This window comes from Juglans microcarpa x Juglans regia, chromosome 1D (genome assembly GCF_004785595.1).
Source record: "Juglans microcarpa x Juglans regia isolate MS1-56 chromosome 1D, Jm3101_v1.0, whole genome shotgun sequence".
In the NCBI taxonomy this organism is placed as follows: domain Eukaryota; kingdom Viridiplantae; phylum Streptophyta; class Magnoliopsida; order Fagales; family Juglandaceae; genus Juglans; species Juglans microcarpa x Juglans regia.
Genome location: NC_054594.1, coordinates 34,006,171 through 34,024,596, shown reverse-complemented (window position 1 = coordinate 34,024,596; position 18,426 = coordinate 34,006,171). Strand labels below are relative to the sequence as shown.

General features: G+C 37.5%; 2 protein-coding genes across 4 annotated transcripts; both read right to left on the bottom strand.

The window, feature by feature from the left end:
• Positions 1 to 1,420: 1,420 nt before the first annotated feature.
• LOC121242219 (TVP38/TMEM64 family membrane protein slr0305-like) lies at positions 1,421 to 10,133 on the bottom strand. 2 transcript variants are annotated; one of them, XM_041140115.1, is made up of 10 exons: positions 9,769 to 10,122; positions 9,595 to 9,671; positions 8,896 to 8,957; positions 7,548 to 7,602; positions 7,177 to 7,275; positions 6,759 to 6,845; positions 4,223 to 4,339; positions 2,922 to 3,014; positions 2,283 to 2,313; positions 1,421 to 1,877 (listed from the first exon to the last, which is right to left on the bottom strand). In XM_041140115.1, the coding sequence occupies exons 2-10, from the start codon at positions 9,607 to 9,609 to the stop codon at positions 1,693 to 1,695; spliced, it is 744 nt and encodes a 247-aa protein (XP_040996049.1). In that variant the 5' UTR covers positions 9,610 to 9,671; positions 9,769 to 10,122; the 3' UTR covers positions 1,421 to 1,692. The 2 variants fall into 2 exon arrangements, with proteins under 2 accessions (XP_040996049.1, XP_040996046.1); XM_041140112.1 differs by lacking the exon at positions 9,595 to 9,671 and having other exon boundaries at positions 9,769 to 10,133.
• A 5,390-nt stretch (positions 10,134 to 15,523) lies between these two features.
• LOC121241715 lies at positions 15,524 to 18,426 on the bottom strand. Of its 2 annotated transcripts, none has more exons than XM_041139614.1 (2): positions 17,968 to 18,426; positions 15,524 to 17,749 (listed from the first exon to the last, which is right to left on the bottom strand). In XM_041139614.1, the coding sequence occupies exon 2, from the start codon at positions 17,713 to 17,715 to the stop codon at positions 15,877 to 15,879; it is 1,839 nt and encodes a 612-aa protein (XP_040995548.1). In that variant the 5' UTR covers positions 17,716 to 17,749; positions 17,968 to 18,426; the 3' UTR covers positions 15,524 to 15,876. The 2 variants fall into 2 exon arrangements, with proteins under 2 accessions (XP_040995548.1, XP_040995539.1); XM_041139605.1 differs by having other exon boundaries at positions 15,524 to 17,730; positions 17,968 to 18,401.

Sequence of the window (18,426 nt, the reverse complement as noted above, 5' to 3'; positions counted from 1 at the left end):
GATCTTATTACTTTGGCTGGTTTGGAGGACACTTCTTCTGTTGATACTCCTATGGAGGTAAATGTCAAATACAGGAAAGATGAAGGGGACCTTCTGGAAGATCCTACTCTCTATTGACGACTAGTTGGGAGTCTTATCTACTTGACCACTACTTGACTTGATATCTCCTATGTTGTTCATCAAGTCAGTTAGTTTATGTCTTCTCCTCGGCATCTCCATCTTACTGCAGTACGACGCATCATCTGCTATCTTCGAGGTTCACCTACTCATGGGTTGTTCTTTCCTACCGACTCATCTCTTCAGCTTGTTGCCTATAGTGATGCTGATTGGATTGGGTGTCCGAATACACATCAATCTACTACGGGTTGGGAGATGTAAGAAACAAGATCATGTTTCTAAATCCTCTACTGATGCCGAGTTTCGTGGCATGTCTACTGCTTGTTCTGAAATTGTATGGCTACGCGGTCTTCTTGAGGAACTTGGGTTTCCTCAGACTACTTCTACCCTCTTCATGCTAATAACACTAGTGCTATTCAGATTGCCACCAATCTTGTTTTTCATGAATGCACCAAGCACATTGAGGTTGATTGTCATTCTATTCGAGACACCTTGAAACGTCGGGTGATATCTCTTCCTTACATCTCTTCTAATCTCCAAGTGGCTAATGTCTTCACTAAAGCTATGACTCGACAGCAGCATCAATTTCTTGTTGACAAATTGTTGTTGGTTGACTTACCAGCATCAATGTAAGGGGAGATGTTACCGTGTAAACTTTTAGAAATTTATACAATTTAGGACTATTAATATGAGCTGTATAGATTATCTTACCATATATAGATGCTGAATATTAAGAATCAGTTAGACTCCGTGTATAGATGGAATTGATTTAGAAGGAAAGTGGGTGACTCGAGGGGTATCTTTTTCGGAAAAACACTCTTGATTCTCTGATTTTCTCAAGTTTGACATAAAAGACTTCAACCAAAATGAGTATCGTATTGTCCGGACCACATCTAGAACACAGCCATGATATAAAACAGAAACTTGCTGTAATTTAAAGTTTTAAGCTGCAGATTCAAGTTCATGCTTACCTGTTTAATGGTCCAGAACAGTCAAAGCCTGTACTAATAATGTGACGCAAAATCACATGGACACCCGGTATTCAACAAGGATAATGTCTAGCCTCTCCAATTAAGGACAACCATCATGTTGTTTGCTCGATCTTACTATCTTTCTAATGAGAAATTTAACTTCTATCTTGTTCATTTATACATAACAAATAATAGCTGCTTGCTCCTTTCTTTCAAGTGGGCCGACCAGTCTGTGCTGTATTTACATATGCACAGTTTTGCTATTGCTATAAGAGTACTTTGAAAAGTAGAGAGAGAATTAGAAAGTTTATCAAAACAGAGCCAAAACCAAATTACAACAATGTGAAAAGCAATAATTTATTCATCCTTTACTCTTTATTTTTCCAGTTATTTTTTTTCTTATTTTTGTTCTTTACTTGCTTTCCAGTTCAAGACACGAGCTACACTTTCTTTCTAAAACCAGCCATTCCTGTCCAAAACTTAAGTGCTAAAATAAGGGACTGTACAGATCAAACAGCATCACAAGAATCAAATGCTGAAAATCTAATAACTGAAAATGGCCGTTAAAGGAAGGTAAGGGAAGAATTTACATAGACCATTTATTTCATTTTTCATGGTTGTCTTCAGAAGTGTCTATCTTGATTATGAGAGGTTGGTTGAGATCCACAGCTGGTTCAGCCACAACAGGCAGCTGAGGGGATGCTAAAATGTCATCAAGATCCTCATTTTCAGCCAAAGCCTTTTCCAAAGCAGCCTTGGCAACTTTGGTAACACAAATAATCAAAACCGCTGCAGACAAGCAAAAAGATAAGACAATGTAGGAAAAGGTCAACTTTGAGATTCTTTTTTCCTTTTGAAAACATAAATAGCAAAAGGACCTATGATATCCTGTCATGTACACGTGGCACTAGCATTGCAGTTCGTATTTCTCAGCTAAGGCTCTTGAAACCCTCTTTCCTCAAGTGTCATTGTCACTAGAAAAACATGCTGATGATTTTCTTTCAAATTGTTACATGTACTACTTGACAAGTATGAAGGGGAAGCTTTTTCAGTCTTTTTTCTTTTTCATGAGCAAGCTTTTTCATCGACAAGTAGCAAGTAAGAAGGCAAACAACATTTTCAAGTGACAAATGCCCAGTAAAAAGGGTGCCTCTGGCGTGTGCAGAGGCATGTGTTTTAATGATTGCAACTTACCAGATACTGATAGGCCCAATATGACAAATGCCTGCATCCATAGTATAAAGGATGAACATCAAATTGAGGAGGTGATAAAAAAGGAGATAAAGCAACACGATAGGCTCCTAAACCTCATTTAGGGATTGTTTGGGAAGTTAGATGAGATGATCTCAAAACTTCTCATAATTTCCTTCCCAAACATCACTCAAACACAAAAACACTTTTTAATTTCAAACCTTCAACTTTTTCATCTAATAATTACAACTTTCCCAACCTTCCAAACAAAACACAAAACAATACAACTTTTTCAAATTTCAAAACAAAAATTATATTCAATGTTTTAACTTTATAATATTTTTATTCAACTTTTTCTCTCTCATTTCCCAAAACCCAATAAAACATCTTAACTCAGACCATTTCACTAGTATTTAGAGAATTCTCATCTCATCTCATTACCCAAACATGCCTTAATCTATCTAGAATCTACCTTCCAATACTTTCCAAAATCCAAAGCCCATTATGAACATATACCTTGGGTCACCCGTAGGGCATCAGACGGTTCATATTCTAGTTTACACAACCATGTGATGGGTTGGCTGATTTGAAAAGAAAAGAAAAGAAAATCTTAAACAGAGAAAAATATGGCAAGGCTCTTACCCAACGAGTCTTTGAAAACTCATTCCATCCATGTGTCACATCAGAAAGATCCTTGAGAGTTGTTCCAACATAAACTAATGTAAGCGTTATTGGCTGTAACAGAAACCATCTTAAAAGCATCAAAAACCATTTACACTCAAAATACACTTCAATATCAGGACATTCAAAGAGTCCCCCCTCTCTCTCCCATGTGTTTAAATACACCTGTCTCATTTTTTTTAAATCTTAGACAACTGCTTATTTTTTCATTAATGTACAGACCAGCCAAAAACTGTGATTCAATAACAAAATCTTCATTGATGCAGATGATGGTATACATGAACAAAACAATTGTAATAAATTTCATCATCAATTCTTTATAACTAAGCTTTTTTTTTTCAAAAGTCAATTTCTTCATTTTAAATAGATAGGTCAAATACTTTATAACTAAGCATAAGAAAGTAATAGCCGTTTAAGACGTACAAAACTTGCTCATCATGATCACTTAGTTGATTAACACATGTTGAGTCCATGAACCCATAAAACATATTCATGCATGTGCATGCGCCCCACTTCCAGTACATATTCATTAATCATCCCTACATTGTGATCAATAGTTTATTAATATTTAAAGTAAATGTTAGAATGATGAGTCAGACAACATATCATAATAAGAAAAGAAAACAGATAGGGTGCCTTTCTATCATTCTCTCTTAATTGGCGTTTCAGACATGTATTGAGAAAAAGGATGAGAACACTTGCCGTTTATTTCTCTACTTATCACTGCAGATTTATTTTTATATATTCCAAATAATTTGATTTTAAATTCTTTTTATTCCCATGAGTGGTTTGGTGAATTGGATTGGTTATGTTTTTTGATGGCACTAGGTGTCCGAGAACAGCGTCTCGACTAATCCCAGGGGTGCATAGGCCCTCGGCAAGGAGCTTTCTGCAAATACACCTCGGGTAATTCAAGAGAAAAATCCCCTAGTCCGATGGCCCCTAGAAATTGTTTGCACCTAAGAGGATTCGAACCTTAGACCTTGGAGGGAGCATACCACCAAGACCAAAGCCTTTACCACTTGAGCCAACTGGCCCAACCCCTAGGGGTTGGAATGGTTATGTGAAAATCTGAAGGCATAAGTATGCCAGAATGAGTACATGATCATTATATGTTAGACTAAAAGAAGGACAAACGGTAAAAGGATACACTTTATACTCATGATTTCTGATAACCATCAAGCAATGTTAACGCATAAAGACCATGTGTATTAGAATCATCTGAAAAGTGAGAAGTAATTGTTCGAGTGCAAAGAAGATACCATCATTCCTAACCAGGAAGCCAGCATGTATTCCCCTAATGAAACAGGAGTCACAGACAGGAGGTAGTTCAACATGCTAAATGGCAGCAAGGGAACAAGCCGAAGCAGAAAAACAATCTGTGGAGTGAGAAAAGAAGATTAAGAACACACAGCGAGCATTTATAAGAAGGTGCGAAACAAGGGTAGCAACTCTGGAAATGAGTTATCTAGGGGGAAAAATACTCTGCAAGTGAGTTAAGCCAAAGTTTCTTATAAATATCACTCTCCAAGCAAAGAGTGCAATGTTAGTCATCAAATTATATACCATACCTTCTCACAGTAACAATGAGGATTGACGCATCCTTTTCAATTTAAATAAGGATAGTATGAATGTATAGCAACAAAAGGATAAAGTACAGATTTGAGTTATATGATATCGATTGGTGCAAGTGTTCCAGACAAAGGCTCGATTTTAATAAAGCAGAGATGAATTGATTCATAATTTTATTATGTAAAAGAATTTGTGCACACGTGCACAGACAAAGTAAAAGTTGACACACTTACTAATAGGCATTCACATCATTTATCATACACACCCACAGCTAAAGCGAGAAGAAGGAGAAGGAAATAGAGAAACCACCCCCCAATAAATGTAAAAGATGTATGCGCACAACAAAGAATGATTGCATTAAATTTTTCACTGACTAAGCTTCCATTTGGATTCTAAGGGCAGGTTTGGGGGATGGGATGAGACACAAAATTCTCATCTCATCTCATCTCATCATTACACCTTTTTCAAATCCCCATACAAAATATAATAAATAATTCAACTTTTTCAAATCTCAATTCACCTTTTTCAAATCCCAATACAATAATAATATTAAAACACAATATTTTAAACTCTCAAACAAAACACAAAATTCTCATCTCACCCCCCAAACCTGCCCTGGGTATCTCAGATCATTTGAGAATAGCTGTGAATAGTGAGTTAAGATGTTTTGTATAAGAGTGTGGGTCCCATTGAGATGTGTTTAAATTATGAAGTAAGTTGAGATATATTTAACTTCTACGAGAAGTTGAAAGAGTGGTGGGTCCCATCAATGATTGCTTTGTTTTTGTAGTGATGGAATAATTATTTTATTTATCTGTTTTGCTAATAAATAACAAATATTATGAGATACTTTTCAGATGACAGTGATGAGTCCCACAGGGAATTGTTGGTTAGAAAATAATATGGGTCCTGCAGTTACTTTTCATATCGATGGGTCCTGCAACCTTACACGCTCCAACATACGGATTACTTTTCATACAGATTGTTTTCGTATGGATGGGTCCCACAATTACTTTTCATAAATAAAAAATATTATGAAATACTTTTATTTATATGGATCCCGTGGGGAATTGTCGTTTAGCTTAACAGTAGTGAGTTAAGATGAAAAAGTGAGATTATTTCATAGAAATAAGTTTTGTTTGGATGGAGAGTATATTCATCCATACGAAACTATCTGAGATAATCTTAGATAGTCTTTGCATCCAAATGCAACCTAATTGTTTCTTGATAGGTAACGGTGGAAGTAGCAAATTTGGGTGAGCAACGATTGAATTAAACCACCATTCAAGTGAGCAGTCAGTGCCCCTCAAAAAAATTTGTTTCTACTTATACAAATGAGTACGTTATAAACAAGCTTGTAGGAACCAGTAGGGCTGCTGGGCGGGCCCCCACATCCGGCCCATCCACCCGGCACCCGCCGGGAGCAAGCAGGGCCCACCCAATGGAAATGCCAAGGGGCAGGTGTCGGGCTGGGCCCGCCCAGGTTTCACTCGTCCGCCTGGCCCTATATATATTATTATATTACATATATAAGATATATTTTTTTTTATCAGTTACATATATAAGATATATTAAAAAAAATTGTTTTAATAAAATGACGTCGTTTTGGCTTAGGTTAGATTTTAAACTTAACCTCCCCCCTCCATCCCTCCCTCCCCCAGCCCCAGGTATCCCTCCCTACTAGGGGGGCTGCCTGCCCAGGAGGTGCGGGTAGCACCCCTAGTAGGAAGGTATTAGTTGCAGTACAGTTGAAAGGTATAATCATGTGTCTAAACAATCAGCATTCAGAATTTGGATAACATGCCTCTAAAACCAGCAGATTCCTTTAGAACGAATAACATGCTTATAGTGTAGCAATCTCTATCAATGTGCAGGCATAGAATATAATTGCATAGTTCTAGGTGATTTCACTCTATCTAATCTTATCATCTTGTACAAATATTCAACCATGAGATCTCCTGAGGCAAGTGGGTTCCATGTTAAACAAGTACGAAATGCAGTGATGAATGATTTGTGAGATTAAAATTAAATAAAGATCTATGAATACACTAATCAAAACATGAGGAAGAATAGTATAAGTAAAAATAAACTCTTTTTTATATCGGTAAACAAGATTTTATTGAAGATAAGAATAGGCCCACCCCAAGTTCATGGGACATATAAAAGAGCGACACCTATGCATAATTATCTGGTGATACAAGAAAGAAATAAATAAACTTTACAAACCTTAAATCCAGATCTGTGGATTGCAATCCCAACTGACTGGAACCGTGGATAATCCTTCAACTTGGAAACCACAAATGATTTCCCAATCTGCACAGGAATCAAGATAAACTTAAATAACGATAAATACCATCCCAAACAAGGAATAAAACACCACAAGAGAAAATTTTGTAGATTAGAGGAAGGAAACAGTTAGACAAGATTTTCTAACAGTTTAACTTAAATTGTAGTCCTTTCTGTTTCTGGGCACCAGAATTAGATATCACATATAGGAAATACCGTTGACAAACAAAGAATGAGATACCATCGAATGAGGCAGTGTGTATGCACAACCGACCATCAGTGGAACTGATCTTTTTTACAAGTCAGTGGAACTGAAATATCAGGAGGTATACAACACCATAGCAGTTCAGAGACTTACTGTTCTGCCAAGAATGAATGCAGCCCCAGCACCAACAGTAGCACCAATAGAGTCGGCTACAAAGCCTACAGGCAGCCCAAAAAGAAAACCACCACCAAGCTAGAACATGGAGAACAATGTCAGATAAGGCTGCACTTGAATTTCTTTTTCCTTTTATTTTTGTTGGGGAAAGGCAGGGAGGGAGGGAAGGGGGATGTTATCTCAAATAATGCATTTCAGCATAAGTACCCAACAAAAATGAACAGAAAAGGACTCAGTACTGAAAATGGAAATTATTATGAGAGACATCAGTATTGTATATCTCCAAATTGCAATCAAACAAAGGGGATGAACGGGTTTACTAAAGCATTGCAATTGCACATAATGCTTACAGTTAATACAGATGCTGGAACTGCCAAGATTGTAAGAGGAATGTAGGCAACAGCCCTGCAGATTAGATCACCAAGTTACTGCTTAAGTAAGAAATTGATCGTGCCTATATATTTTCCTGATCAACAAAAAGTCAGAGAAATAAAGAATGATCTGCATAGAAGTACACATTTTACCCTTTCAAAATATCAATATCATACAGGGAACTCAACAATATGATTCTTTTACTTCCTGCCCTTTACAGTAAATAATATTTTTTTTTTTTTATAGGTAATAAGTAATTCATTGATAGAAAGATAGGCATAGCCCATGTACACTAGGAGTATACAAAGACATGCACCTATTTAGGAACTAGAAGTAAATAATTCAAATAACACAGATTCAAAGCTATTTCATTGAGTCTTGAGAAATCAAGAAGAAAGTTCCAATGATCAAAGAAATAAATGAGAAACTACTTATATCCAGTCCATATAAGCCATCAATTCCCAAAGCTATTGAACTAAGAACGAAACTTGTTTGCCCTCAGATTTGCCCAATGAGATTAACGCATGAGATTGGTACTATTCTCCAAAGATCCAGTCAATCAAGAAAAAATTGGGTAAAGGAAATAGGAGTGATTCAAGACGTAAAATTCTTGCAACTGGTTACTCACAAAATTCTGATTAAGAGAAACAAAGAGTAATTAGGTTTTCTTCGCAAGTTAATCTCAAGTCCTTTGAAGTTTGAACATGCCAAACCAAATGGATAAATGAAGATTAAATTCAAGAAAGTTCAAAATCAGGAAAGCTCTTGAGGGTAGCATAAATTTCTACATTTCCAACAAAACAAAATTAGCACATTTGCTCAAGTTAGGCCCATTCAAAAATCTAATTGTGAAATTTTAAATTATCGTTGACTTCAGTTTGGAAGTTTTTGTCCCATGATAGTGTATGTGACCTAGCAAGTAGAATTCAAAATGCATAACTATCAATTATGCATTTGCAAACAGGCCTATGCATTGTAGGATAGCCTTTCCAGAGTTCATAAGGGTAAGCGGGTTGTATTAAGCACATCAACTATCTTTTGGCTATCAAATTAGACTGCCAAACTGTCCACGCAAATAAACTCCAGCCCATCATTAAATGAATTTCTTAAACCACCCTTCTAAGTTCTAACACACACCATCTATGACAGGAATTTTGGCTTAAAGTATTCCCACCAAAGCGATGATTGCAATAAAACTTTTACTTGCAGTTACATCACAGGTAAAAATCTTATTCCTGAACACAGGAGTTAAAAATCAAGACTACACTTGTTTGACTGGAGATAAATTGTAAATCAGTACCAACAAGAAAGTAGCAATCGACTTACAGCACAAGGGGACCCCAAGGTCCAAGATCCTGCTCAACCCATAATAAGAAGTCCTTCAGAATCTGCACAAAGCATATGCTATGATAAATACGAAACACAGAGCTTTTAAAATAAACTTCATATAACGTTTTCCAAGAACGACATCTGCAACATAACCCTCTTGTGGAAGCTACAAACTAGAAGAACTAGTTAAAATTGAATGCTGCCGTTGCGGGAGATAAATGATTAAATAATAGCTACGCACCCTATATCTTGGGAAGCTAAGTAATAATAAATTTAGGATCTGAAGCTAATACTAGGATATCAACCAGGCTCCGGGAGTGGCTCAAGCTGGTATATTACTGTCTCTCGTTTTAATAATGGGAGAGTGAACTATTTCAATTAAAAAGATCGAACTGTGTTCGGCATTACATTTAAATTTTAAAGCGCAAATTATGCACCATAAAATGTGGTTCTCTTTTCCTTCTTTCTGTTCTAAATTTACTATGCAGTGACCATAAAAACAAAGACTGGTGCCATAAATGCGTCAGCGGCAGAAACATAAGCTCAAATTACAAACCAATTCTGGAAAACTGCTAATAAAACCAGATTCCCGTAATTGATCTGAAACTCGAACATATTCTAACCCAGTCCAAAAATAATAACAATAATAAACGCACACATATTTATACTTTATAGAATCAAAACGAGAGAACATACAACCAGCTCAAACATCCCTCACAGATGTCACGCTCAACAAAATGAAACGAAAGAGACCAATCAGCAATTCACCATATCTGACACAAACAGAAACGAAAAAACTCAACAAAAAAAAAAAACAGAAAACCAACCAAAAAGCGAAAACAACACCAACCCGGATGGAAAAAACCAGACCTTCTCGACGGGGAGAGTGAAGCAAGCGGTAACGACGGCGGCAAGAAGGAGGAGAAGGAGGGCGATCCTAAGGCCGGAGACCCACGTAAAGGCCATGAAAATCCTGCGACGCCAAGGCCTGCACTCCTCGTCGTCGTCGTTGTAGTCGGAGATAGGTTGCTTCAAGGACAAGCCAGCCCTCAATCCCCCAAAATCTGCCAGATTGGTTTCGTAGTATTCTTTGGGGTCTTGGCAGCAAACAAATTAAAATGCACGGTCGATGTTTTTATTTTTGCTAGAGTACAATCAACTACCCTTCCTGCCAATCTCCCACTCTTTGCGTATCAGTCCATCCATCCGCCTGCGTCCGCGAGCTTGTGCGGGTCAGACCCGTTTTACTGTTTCGTTTAGAAACACAACTATCTCAACTCATCTCAATTTATCATTATAATTTTTTTAAATTTCAAGACAAAATATAATAAACAATTCAATTTTTTCAAATTTCAAAACAATAATAATAATAATAAATAATATTTTAATAATATTTTATCAACTCAACTCAACTCACTTCAACATCTAAACGCACTATAGAAACTTTTGCCATTAAAGATCACAGTTTTTTTTCTTTAGATTTTATAATATTTAATATTGTTTTAAAAATTATCTTAAATGTGTATAATGTTAATATTATCTATCTATATATTTCTTAAATTTAATAGATTCAAATAGGGTTAATGTGTTTTACAAGTTTTTTTTAAATAAAATAGGAGCTGGGGCGACCGGCGTAGTAACCCTTTTTAGACGTGACCATTAAGGGTGCTACCCGCCCCCGCATGGGCGGGGGAGACGTTTTTCTCCCCTTCTCCCACCCCTTGTCCCGGAGAACGGGGTGCGGATGAGGGGATCAATCTGTTCGCCCCTACTAGGCCTTTGGTCCAGAAACAGCTTCTGAGCCATTTTGGGCCCATAAAATTAGAAATTAAAAAACTTGATAAAAAAAAAAGTTACATGAATAAAAATATTATATACATGATACAAATTTACTAATTTAAAGCAAATGAAGTACTACTACATATTACAAGTCTACTACCTAATAAACTAATAATAATAACTAAGTTATTACAAAAATGAAAGGCTAAACAATTACAAAATTACAAACATAAAAGTGTCCAAGGGACATTGTATCAACATTACAAATCATTGAATACATAATACGTACAAATTATTCAAATTTCAAAATTCAATATTCTAAAAATCTAAAGATATAGTTGTTTGAGTCTTTGACTGTGACATTTGGGGTGGCCCGGGCAGGTAGTCTTTTGAAGCTTGAGCACATATTCATATTGCAATGGAGGTAGACGTCGTTTGAGTTGTCTAATATGTTGTTACAACAATGAATACTAAAACTAATACCGATGAAATCGAAATGAATATAAATAAATCAAAATAATAAAATAAAAACACCAATTACCAGATGATCCAGATCCAGACTGATCACCGCCCTCTTCATTGGTCTCCTTAAAATCTAAAACATTCAGAACTAAGTATCATTTCTCATCGTCCAACTTTGTGTGCATATTAATGTCTCCACAGTTGTAAGAGATAATGAACTACGGAAAGGATCCAATATGCGCCCTCGGTACTAAAAGTTGACTCCGAGGCAACAGTACTAATATGGATGGCCAAAATACAACGAGTTATCTCATAAATGATGAGATATTTCTTTGATGTCGCCTTCCACCATCTTAATATATCGAAACCGTCATCATCTTGAATAAGATCCCCTGACAAATAGTTGTCTAACTCCGAAACTACCTTCGTAGATTGACGTACTAGTGTGGGATTCTGTGCGAGGGTATTAATCCAAGCCAATCTACACTTCTTTGTTGTCCCGATGTCTGGAATAGGCGTTGGGGTATGTGTAGGTGCAGTAGATGCAGTATCACCCTTAATACAAATTAGCCAGGGTATCTTGAGCTATATCACCAATAAGATCAACCCATGTCTGATCATGCACAAGTCTCAAACCATATAACATGCCTAAAATTTTCAGACGGGGATCAAGAATAACAGCCACATATAACAAAATATTTAGTCTACTCAAATATCCCCAATACTTGTCATATTTGACCCTCATGATCAATGTCATCCCCATCATCTTTATATTGGAACCCCTACCCATGTCGTCTAATTCTTATTTCACCCTACATAATTTTGACAAAATTCATGGGATGTAAGGTACAAAGAATCAGATAATTTCAATGCGACATCGTAAAAAAGCCCGAGAAAATCAACAAAAGTAGAAATTACCTTCCAATATCATCATTAGGCTTTCCTAATCCACCGTGCTCATCAAAGTATTTGACATATTGAATGTCTTCATCACCCAATAATTGAAAAACTGTCTTATATTTTTGGGCCGCCTCTAACATCAAGAAGGTTGAGTTCCATCTAGTAGGAATATTAGTACAAAGACCTTTATTTGATGCTATGCCCACAGTTTGCGCAGTAACTTTGAATTTCTCCAATCTAGAAAGAGAATGCCTCACAAATTTCACAGCCATTCTAACTCGTGCAACTGAGTCATCAACATCTTTCAACCCCTCAGTCACAATTATATTCAAGATATGTGCAGTACATCTGACATGCAAATATTCACCACCCAAGAATGTCTTATTTGCCTCTCTAAGATAAGTCTTCAAATATCCCAAGGCGACATCATTAGATGAGGTATTATCAACCGAAACTGTCAAAACCCATGTCAACCCTCACTCCTTTATTGAGGCTTCAAGGCATTCCCAATTGTTTCACCCTTATGATCAATTATTTGACAAAACTTAATAATCTTTTTATAAAGAATCCAATCAAAATCAACAAAATAAGCAGTTAAACATATGTAATTGAAATTTTAGACAGAAGTCCAAGTATCGGTAGTGAGGCTAACTACCAAACCCGCCAATTGGCCTCTCAAAACATCTTTATCTTTTTTGTACATCTTTTTAATATCATTTGCTACAGTGTGGCAAGAAGGAAGAGTAAATCTAGGTTCCAATTATTGGACAAATTTTGGAACCCTCTCTCCTCCACAAACTGAAAATGTAGCTCGTCTATGATAATCATACTAGCTAACTTCTTTCTACACTCATCGACATTATACTTCGTATACTCCTTCAACGTTAGACCCCCACTACTCCCATCCACCATTTTTTTTAATCCAATATCTAGTCTAGATTGACTCTTTTCCAGTAAAGATCTTAATATTGGACTCTTATTGCATTGTTCCTCTAAATGGACATTTAAATGAGATGTACCACGTTTCTTATAGTGACATCCATATATTTTTCCACAACACGATAAAAAATTATAAAATCAATAAACAAAAAACATAAAAAAAAATCATAATAATACACCACACATGAAAAAATAAGGCAAAGTGCAAAATCAACACAATTTATGAATTTTGGATTGAAACCCCTAAATCAATTTAGGGGGGGTTCAATCCAAAACTCCGAAAAAAATTAATTTAGCCTTTTGATTTAGGGGTTTCAATCGAAACCCCTAAATAAATGATTTAGGGGTTTTGGATTGAACTCCTAAATTGATTTTGGGGTTCAATCCAAAACCCCTAAATAAATTGATTTAGGGGTTTCGGTTGAAACCCTTGCATTGAAATTTCAGAGGTTTCGAATCAATTTAGGGTTTCGGATTAGAACCTTAAATTAGTTTAGGGTTCTAAATCCGAAAACCCAGAAAGTACAAACTACTAAAAAAAAAAAAAGCAAACACAGTGACAAAGGCGACATCAATTTTAAACACATGCACAAATCAGAATCCACAGCACACAAATTCACAATCATTCCCATCCTTGATCTTCGATTCAACCCATCTTTCCTCCAATCTTCAATCCAAAACTCACAAAAAAAAAAAAAATAATAATAATCTAGGTTCGGAGTAAAGACTAGAAGTCTTACCTTTAGAGTTTGGCACAACAAAGTTGCGAACGACGGTGGTGCTCGTGCAGTCGCGCGCGCGAGAGAGAGAGAGAGAGAGAGAGAGAGAGAAAAGAGATCAAGAGAGAGAGAGATTGAGAGTGCGAGAGAGTGAGAGATAGAGAGAGAGTGAGTCTGAGAGAGAGACGAGAGTTTGAGAAGACGGGAGGGGGGCCTTAAGATAATTATGGACTTGTTTTTTTCCTATATAATTTAAATATTAATGATAATTTAATAATTATGCAGGGCAAGGGTAAAGCGGAGGGGGGCTTAGCCCCTTCCGTCCCCTGCATCCGCTGGCCTCCAAATGTGCGGGCAGGGCCCCCTGCACCCCGCATGAAAGGGACGAAACCCCCCGCCCCCCATGGGTGGGGGTGGGGCAAACAAGGTGGTGCAGAGGGATGCGGAGTCCCGCTGTCCACCCCTAGTGACCACAGGAGCTCCTCTCCGCTGTGAAATGTCCGGTATTTTACAAGTTGCAACTATATAAATCTTGATTTTTCATTTTTGTAGCGTCTACTTTTTTACCAAGAGTCTTCTATACTTAAAGATTGTATCTAATCACTTTATGGATGTATTTATTTGGCGATGTTTTTGGCATTTATCCGGAAATTTATTGATTAAAGGAAAATGATTCATAAATCTTGACATAATAATTAGTATAAGTTTGTTTGTTTAGATTGATATGGAGGGCAAATTTGAGTGATTTCTTATCGATACAAAAGTTGAGAGTTCATAAAGAAAACAACCATGCATCCTGTCAACTTCACAGCATAATTAGTTTAGTTTTTTATCAAGGCATATATTTTATGTTTACTATATATATCATTTTTATAAATTAATGCGATATTCCACGCCACATTTATATAGTCACTAAATCAACGTGACTAACTCATATGTCTACACATATAATGAAAATGTTTTAAAAATTAATAATTAAAAAAACTCCATTTTGAAGATTTGAGGTAAAAAAAAAAAAAAAAAAAATCCATATGCGTACGTACAATACATGTGGTTATACTGTTTGAGAAGATGAACAAGTTACAAGAATATCTTCGTTTAATAAAAAATTGGCAAGTGGCGACTTGATTGCCTCAGAGCAAGCCAGCTATATAAACTAAAAGAAAAACGACAAGGGGTTTGGAGCCCACTCCTCCTCCATGCATGCGCAGGCGCCACTGCACCTCAAAAAATGATAATTGATACCTACCGTCCTCCTTGTCATTTGCTCAACCGGAGACGACAATCTTTTATGGTGCATTATCATATCCAATGGCAGCCAAACAGATCTAGTACGAACCTAATGGCCTTTTTCGTTGTCGTCTAGGGTGCAAAACAACAAGATTTATCACAGTCGCCGTTTATTTCTATGGAGAATGGCATCCCTGCTTGCCATTGATAAAGTTGAAAATGACACAGTAGTCTTTTTATTTTTGCCGTTTAAAAATGACTTGACTTCGGTTCTTTTCGTGCAATCTTTTTGGCACTTCTTTGTCTGTTTACTGTTCAATTAATGTTCTATTATATCTCTCTACATGAGAATCCAGCTAGCATTCAAACCCAAGATCAAAAGTTATGATTTTGCTTGCGTACTCGCCTCACTTAAATTTAGATTTAGAGATAAGTTGAAATGATTTATAAATAATAATAAGATTTGCGAGTTAAAATTTATGAATAATAATAAATAGTAATGAGATGTGCTGAGATAAACTCTGAGAAGATCATGAGAATTGGCAAAGCTAACACCAGAGAAATGCATCAGTTACTGAATCTGATACCTGATGACGTTAACAAAAACTCTACAAGCGAGGCAACCATATGTATTTATCTATACCATATATTTGATAGTTTATAAACAAACAAAGAATGCCATTGGATCTAGTGAACAATATGATTGGTTCTATACATAGAACTCCCTAACTCAAAAAACTTTTTCCTCCAAGCAGCACAGCTGAGTTCTTTTATCTGCACTCTAGCAATCGTATCCGGTCCATTTTCTTTGGCTGGCAGGTATATGAATGACCTGCAATTTGCGTTCCATCAATAGTGTCATAACACCACAATCTGGGTGCTCCACCTTCTCAGCAAGAGTGCAGAAAATTCACCTGCTGCACCTGTAAACACAAACCTTCTTAACTCCCTATCTTGCGCAGAGTGCATTGAGCAGCACATGAACTAACATGAGGTCTACAAAATACTGGTGCCCAATTTGGCCATCTCTCCATTTCATCTTCACTGGAGCCCGGCCATAATGCACACCGTCATTGCACCGGTTATCAAAATGCCAAGGAAAAGTCATATCAAAGTTATCAATCACGGCCGAAACTACCCCAGCTCGCTTCAATTTGTCCAGCAATACCCCATTATATGCCTCCATTTTATTGGGGTTAAATGCCAGTGACCGAGCATATCCACCAGTCGCCACCGTGGTCCTGTAAAAAACCTTTGGCAACGCCATCCCCCTCTGCTTCACTGACTCCATAACCTCGGTCCAGAATGACGCTGCATAATCTGCGCCTGCAGAGAATTGTCTCAAATTTTTCCACTTAACACCATCGTGTAATCCAGAGTTCATGATCACTGTGTCTGGAAGTGCGCCTTCTGAAAAGTACTTTTTTAACAAATTTCTAAATCCTTCATCTTGCAGCGAATTCAACCCTTCATAATTCCCTGTCTCATTCCAATGGCCATTGAAAATGCTAGTGATCCTAACTGACTGAGACGGGTCTTTGGGGTTTGAGAAGTTCATATCAAACCGCCTAGGAACTGACGGAATATCAGGTAAATCTAAAACAAAATTGAGCATGTTTCGAATTGTATCAACGTGATTTGAATCACCCCAGAAGAAAATCCACCGATTCTTCAAGCAATTCCAAGCAGAATCCGCTAGGAACAATCTAAATGCACAATGTGCAGAGTAGACCCAACCGTTACTCTCTAACAACCCCAGTGGACCACTACACCATGGACTCTGGCATGGAAAGTCTGGTGCTAGGCAACGGTACCGACCATCGTTACCGATTTTGCAATCATCATTTTTACCATGCCGAGTCCACCTCCCAGACCAAATGTCCAGGTTAAAATCAGATTCTTTACAAGTTTTTATCTCATGCAACTGACCTGAGGCTTTGTGAAACCTGATTGGAATCTTGCGAAGCTCTCGATCAAACACGAAGCGCCAAGGCGAGAATTTTAGGCCCTCAAAATGCCTAAAGAGCAGAATTACCGTCAGATTGTAATCCCCGAAAAAATCCGGATGAACCTGAAGCGAAACAGAATAAGACCCATTACCAAAATCTTTGACTAATGGTCTGGACTTCCAAGAATCCCCTGAAAGATCAGTCTCAAAGTAATCCCCACCTAAACAGCGAGGTTTTCCAGACTCATCCAGTGCTTGAAAACCAAATTCATGGATTTCGCCAGCTGACAGATCAACCAAGTTCCCACCATCCAAACCAGGAATCGCAATCTGCACCGTCTTGGAATCCTTACAAGGTTCACCTCCAGGAGCTAACCACCTGGTGAGAAGATTGGACGTCAAGTTGGGCTCCAATTCCGCAGCAACCCAGCTCAATTCCGGCGAAGCTATAATCTGCATTGGATTCTGGGATGGTTCTGGAGGCACTCCAGTTGAATTCTGAACAGAAACCGGTTCAAGAATGTGGGAATCGAAGTGGGTAGGGATATTGGTTTGGTTCTGGGTCGGATCATTAGCTAGGATGATGGAGGTGTTAAGAGGCAGACTTGGATGGGTTCGGGTGAGATTGGCTGGGCGAGTGCTGAACTTCACGGTTTTGTAATCTTGCCTGAGCCTCCAAGCTTCAAGAAAGCTCTTTATGGTGCACCCATCTATGCTCCAAACGACGACCATCCCAACAAAAACCAAAGCCGTCAGCACCCCAAAACGCCAATGAAGCAAGGGACTCGACCTTGGTATCAATGGATTCAAAGATAGCGAATTCACTGCCTTCTCCGGCATTTCCAACCACCGCCACTACCACAACAGCAACAAACTGAACAAATCAAGAAAAAGAAAGAAAAAAACACCGGCCACTTAAAAGTTTTCCTCTCGGGGAAAATAAAAAAGGTTCTTTCCACGAGAAGATTAAAGAGTCACATTCCCATAAACAAAAAACAAAAGGAAAAATAGAAGTCCTTTTCTTTTTCCTGGGTTAAAGCATAAATTTAACCAAAAACAGGAAGCAATATAAAGAGATGAACTTTAACTTACATAGTATGGTTCAAGCCTTCAAGATCAGAGATCTTCGTCTCTTTAATAGCCAAAATCGCTTTAAGAAAAGCAAAGGAAGCTGGGACAATACGGCTCTCAAATCTTGACCTCTTGTCCTTCTTCTTCTTGGTTCCAACTAGTTTCAACGCATATGGAGAGAGAGAGAGAGAGTATTTTTTCTGCCCCTGTTTTCTTTCTGAATACAGTAGTTAGTTTTATGACTAAACTTGCTTCCGAAAAACAATGGCAAGTATTTTGGTTTTCTAAAAGTATAGAAAGGTTATGGAGGGAGTATGGGAATTCTTGAATTCTATTTTGGGAGCACAGACATACAGAAGCTGGCAGAAAACGGAGCTGGGAGGACGACAATTATTATGCGTGGACCCCGGTACCCTCGAATTTCCGATGCAATTCCAGGCATTTGTCAAGTTGATACTACGCAGGGACCGAGACCACCCT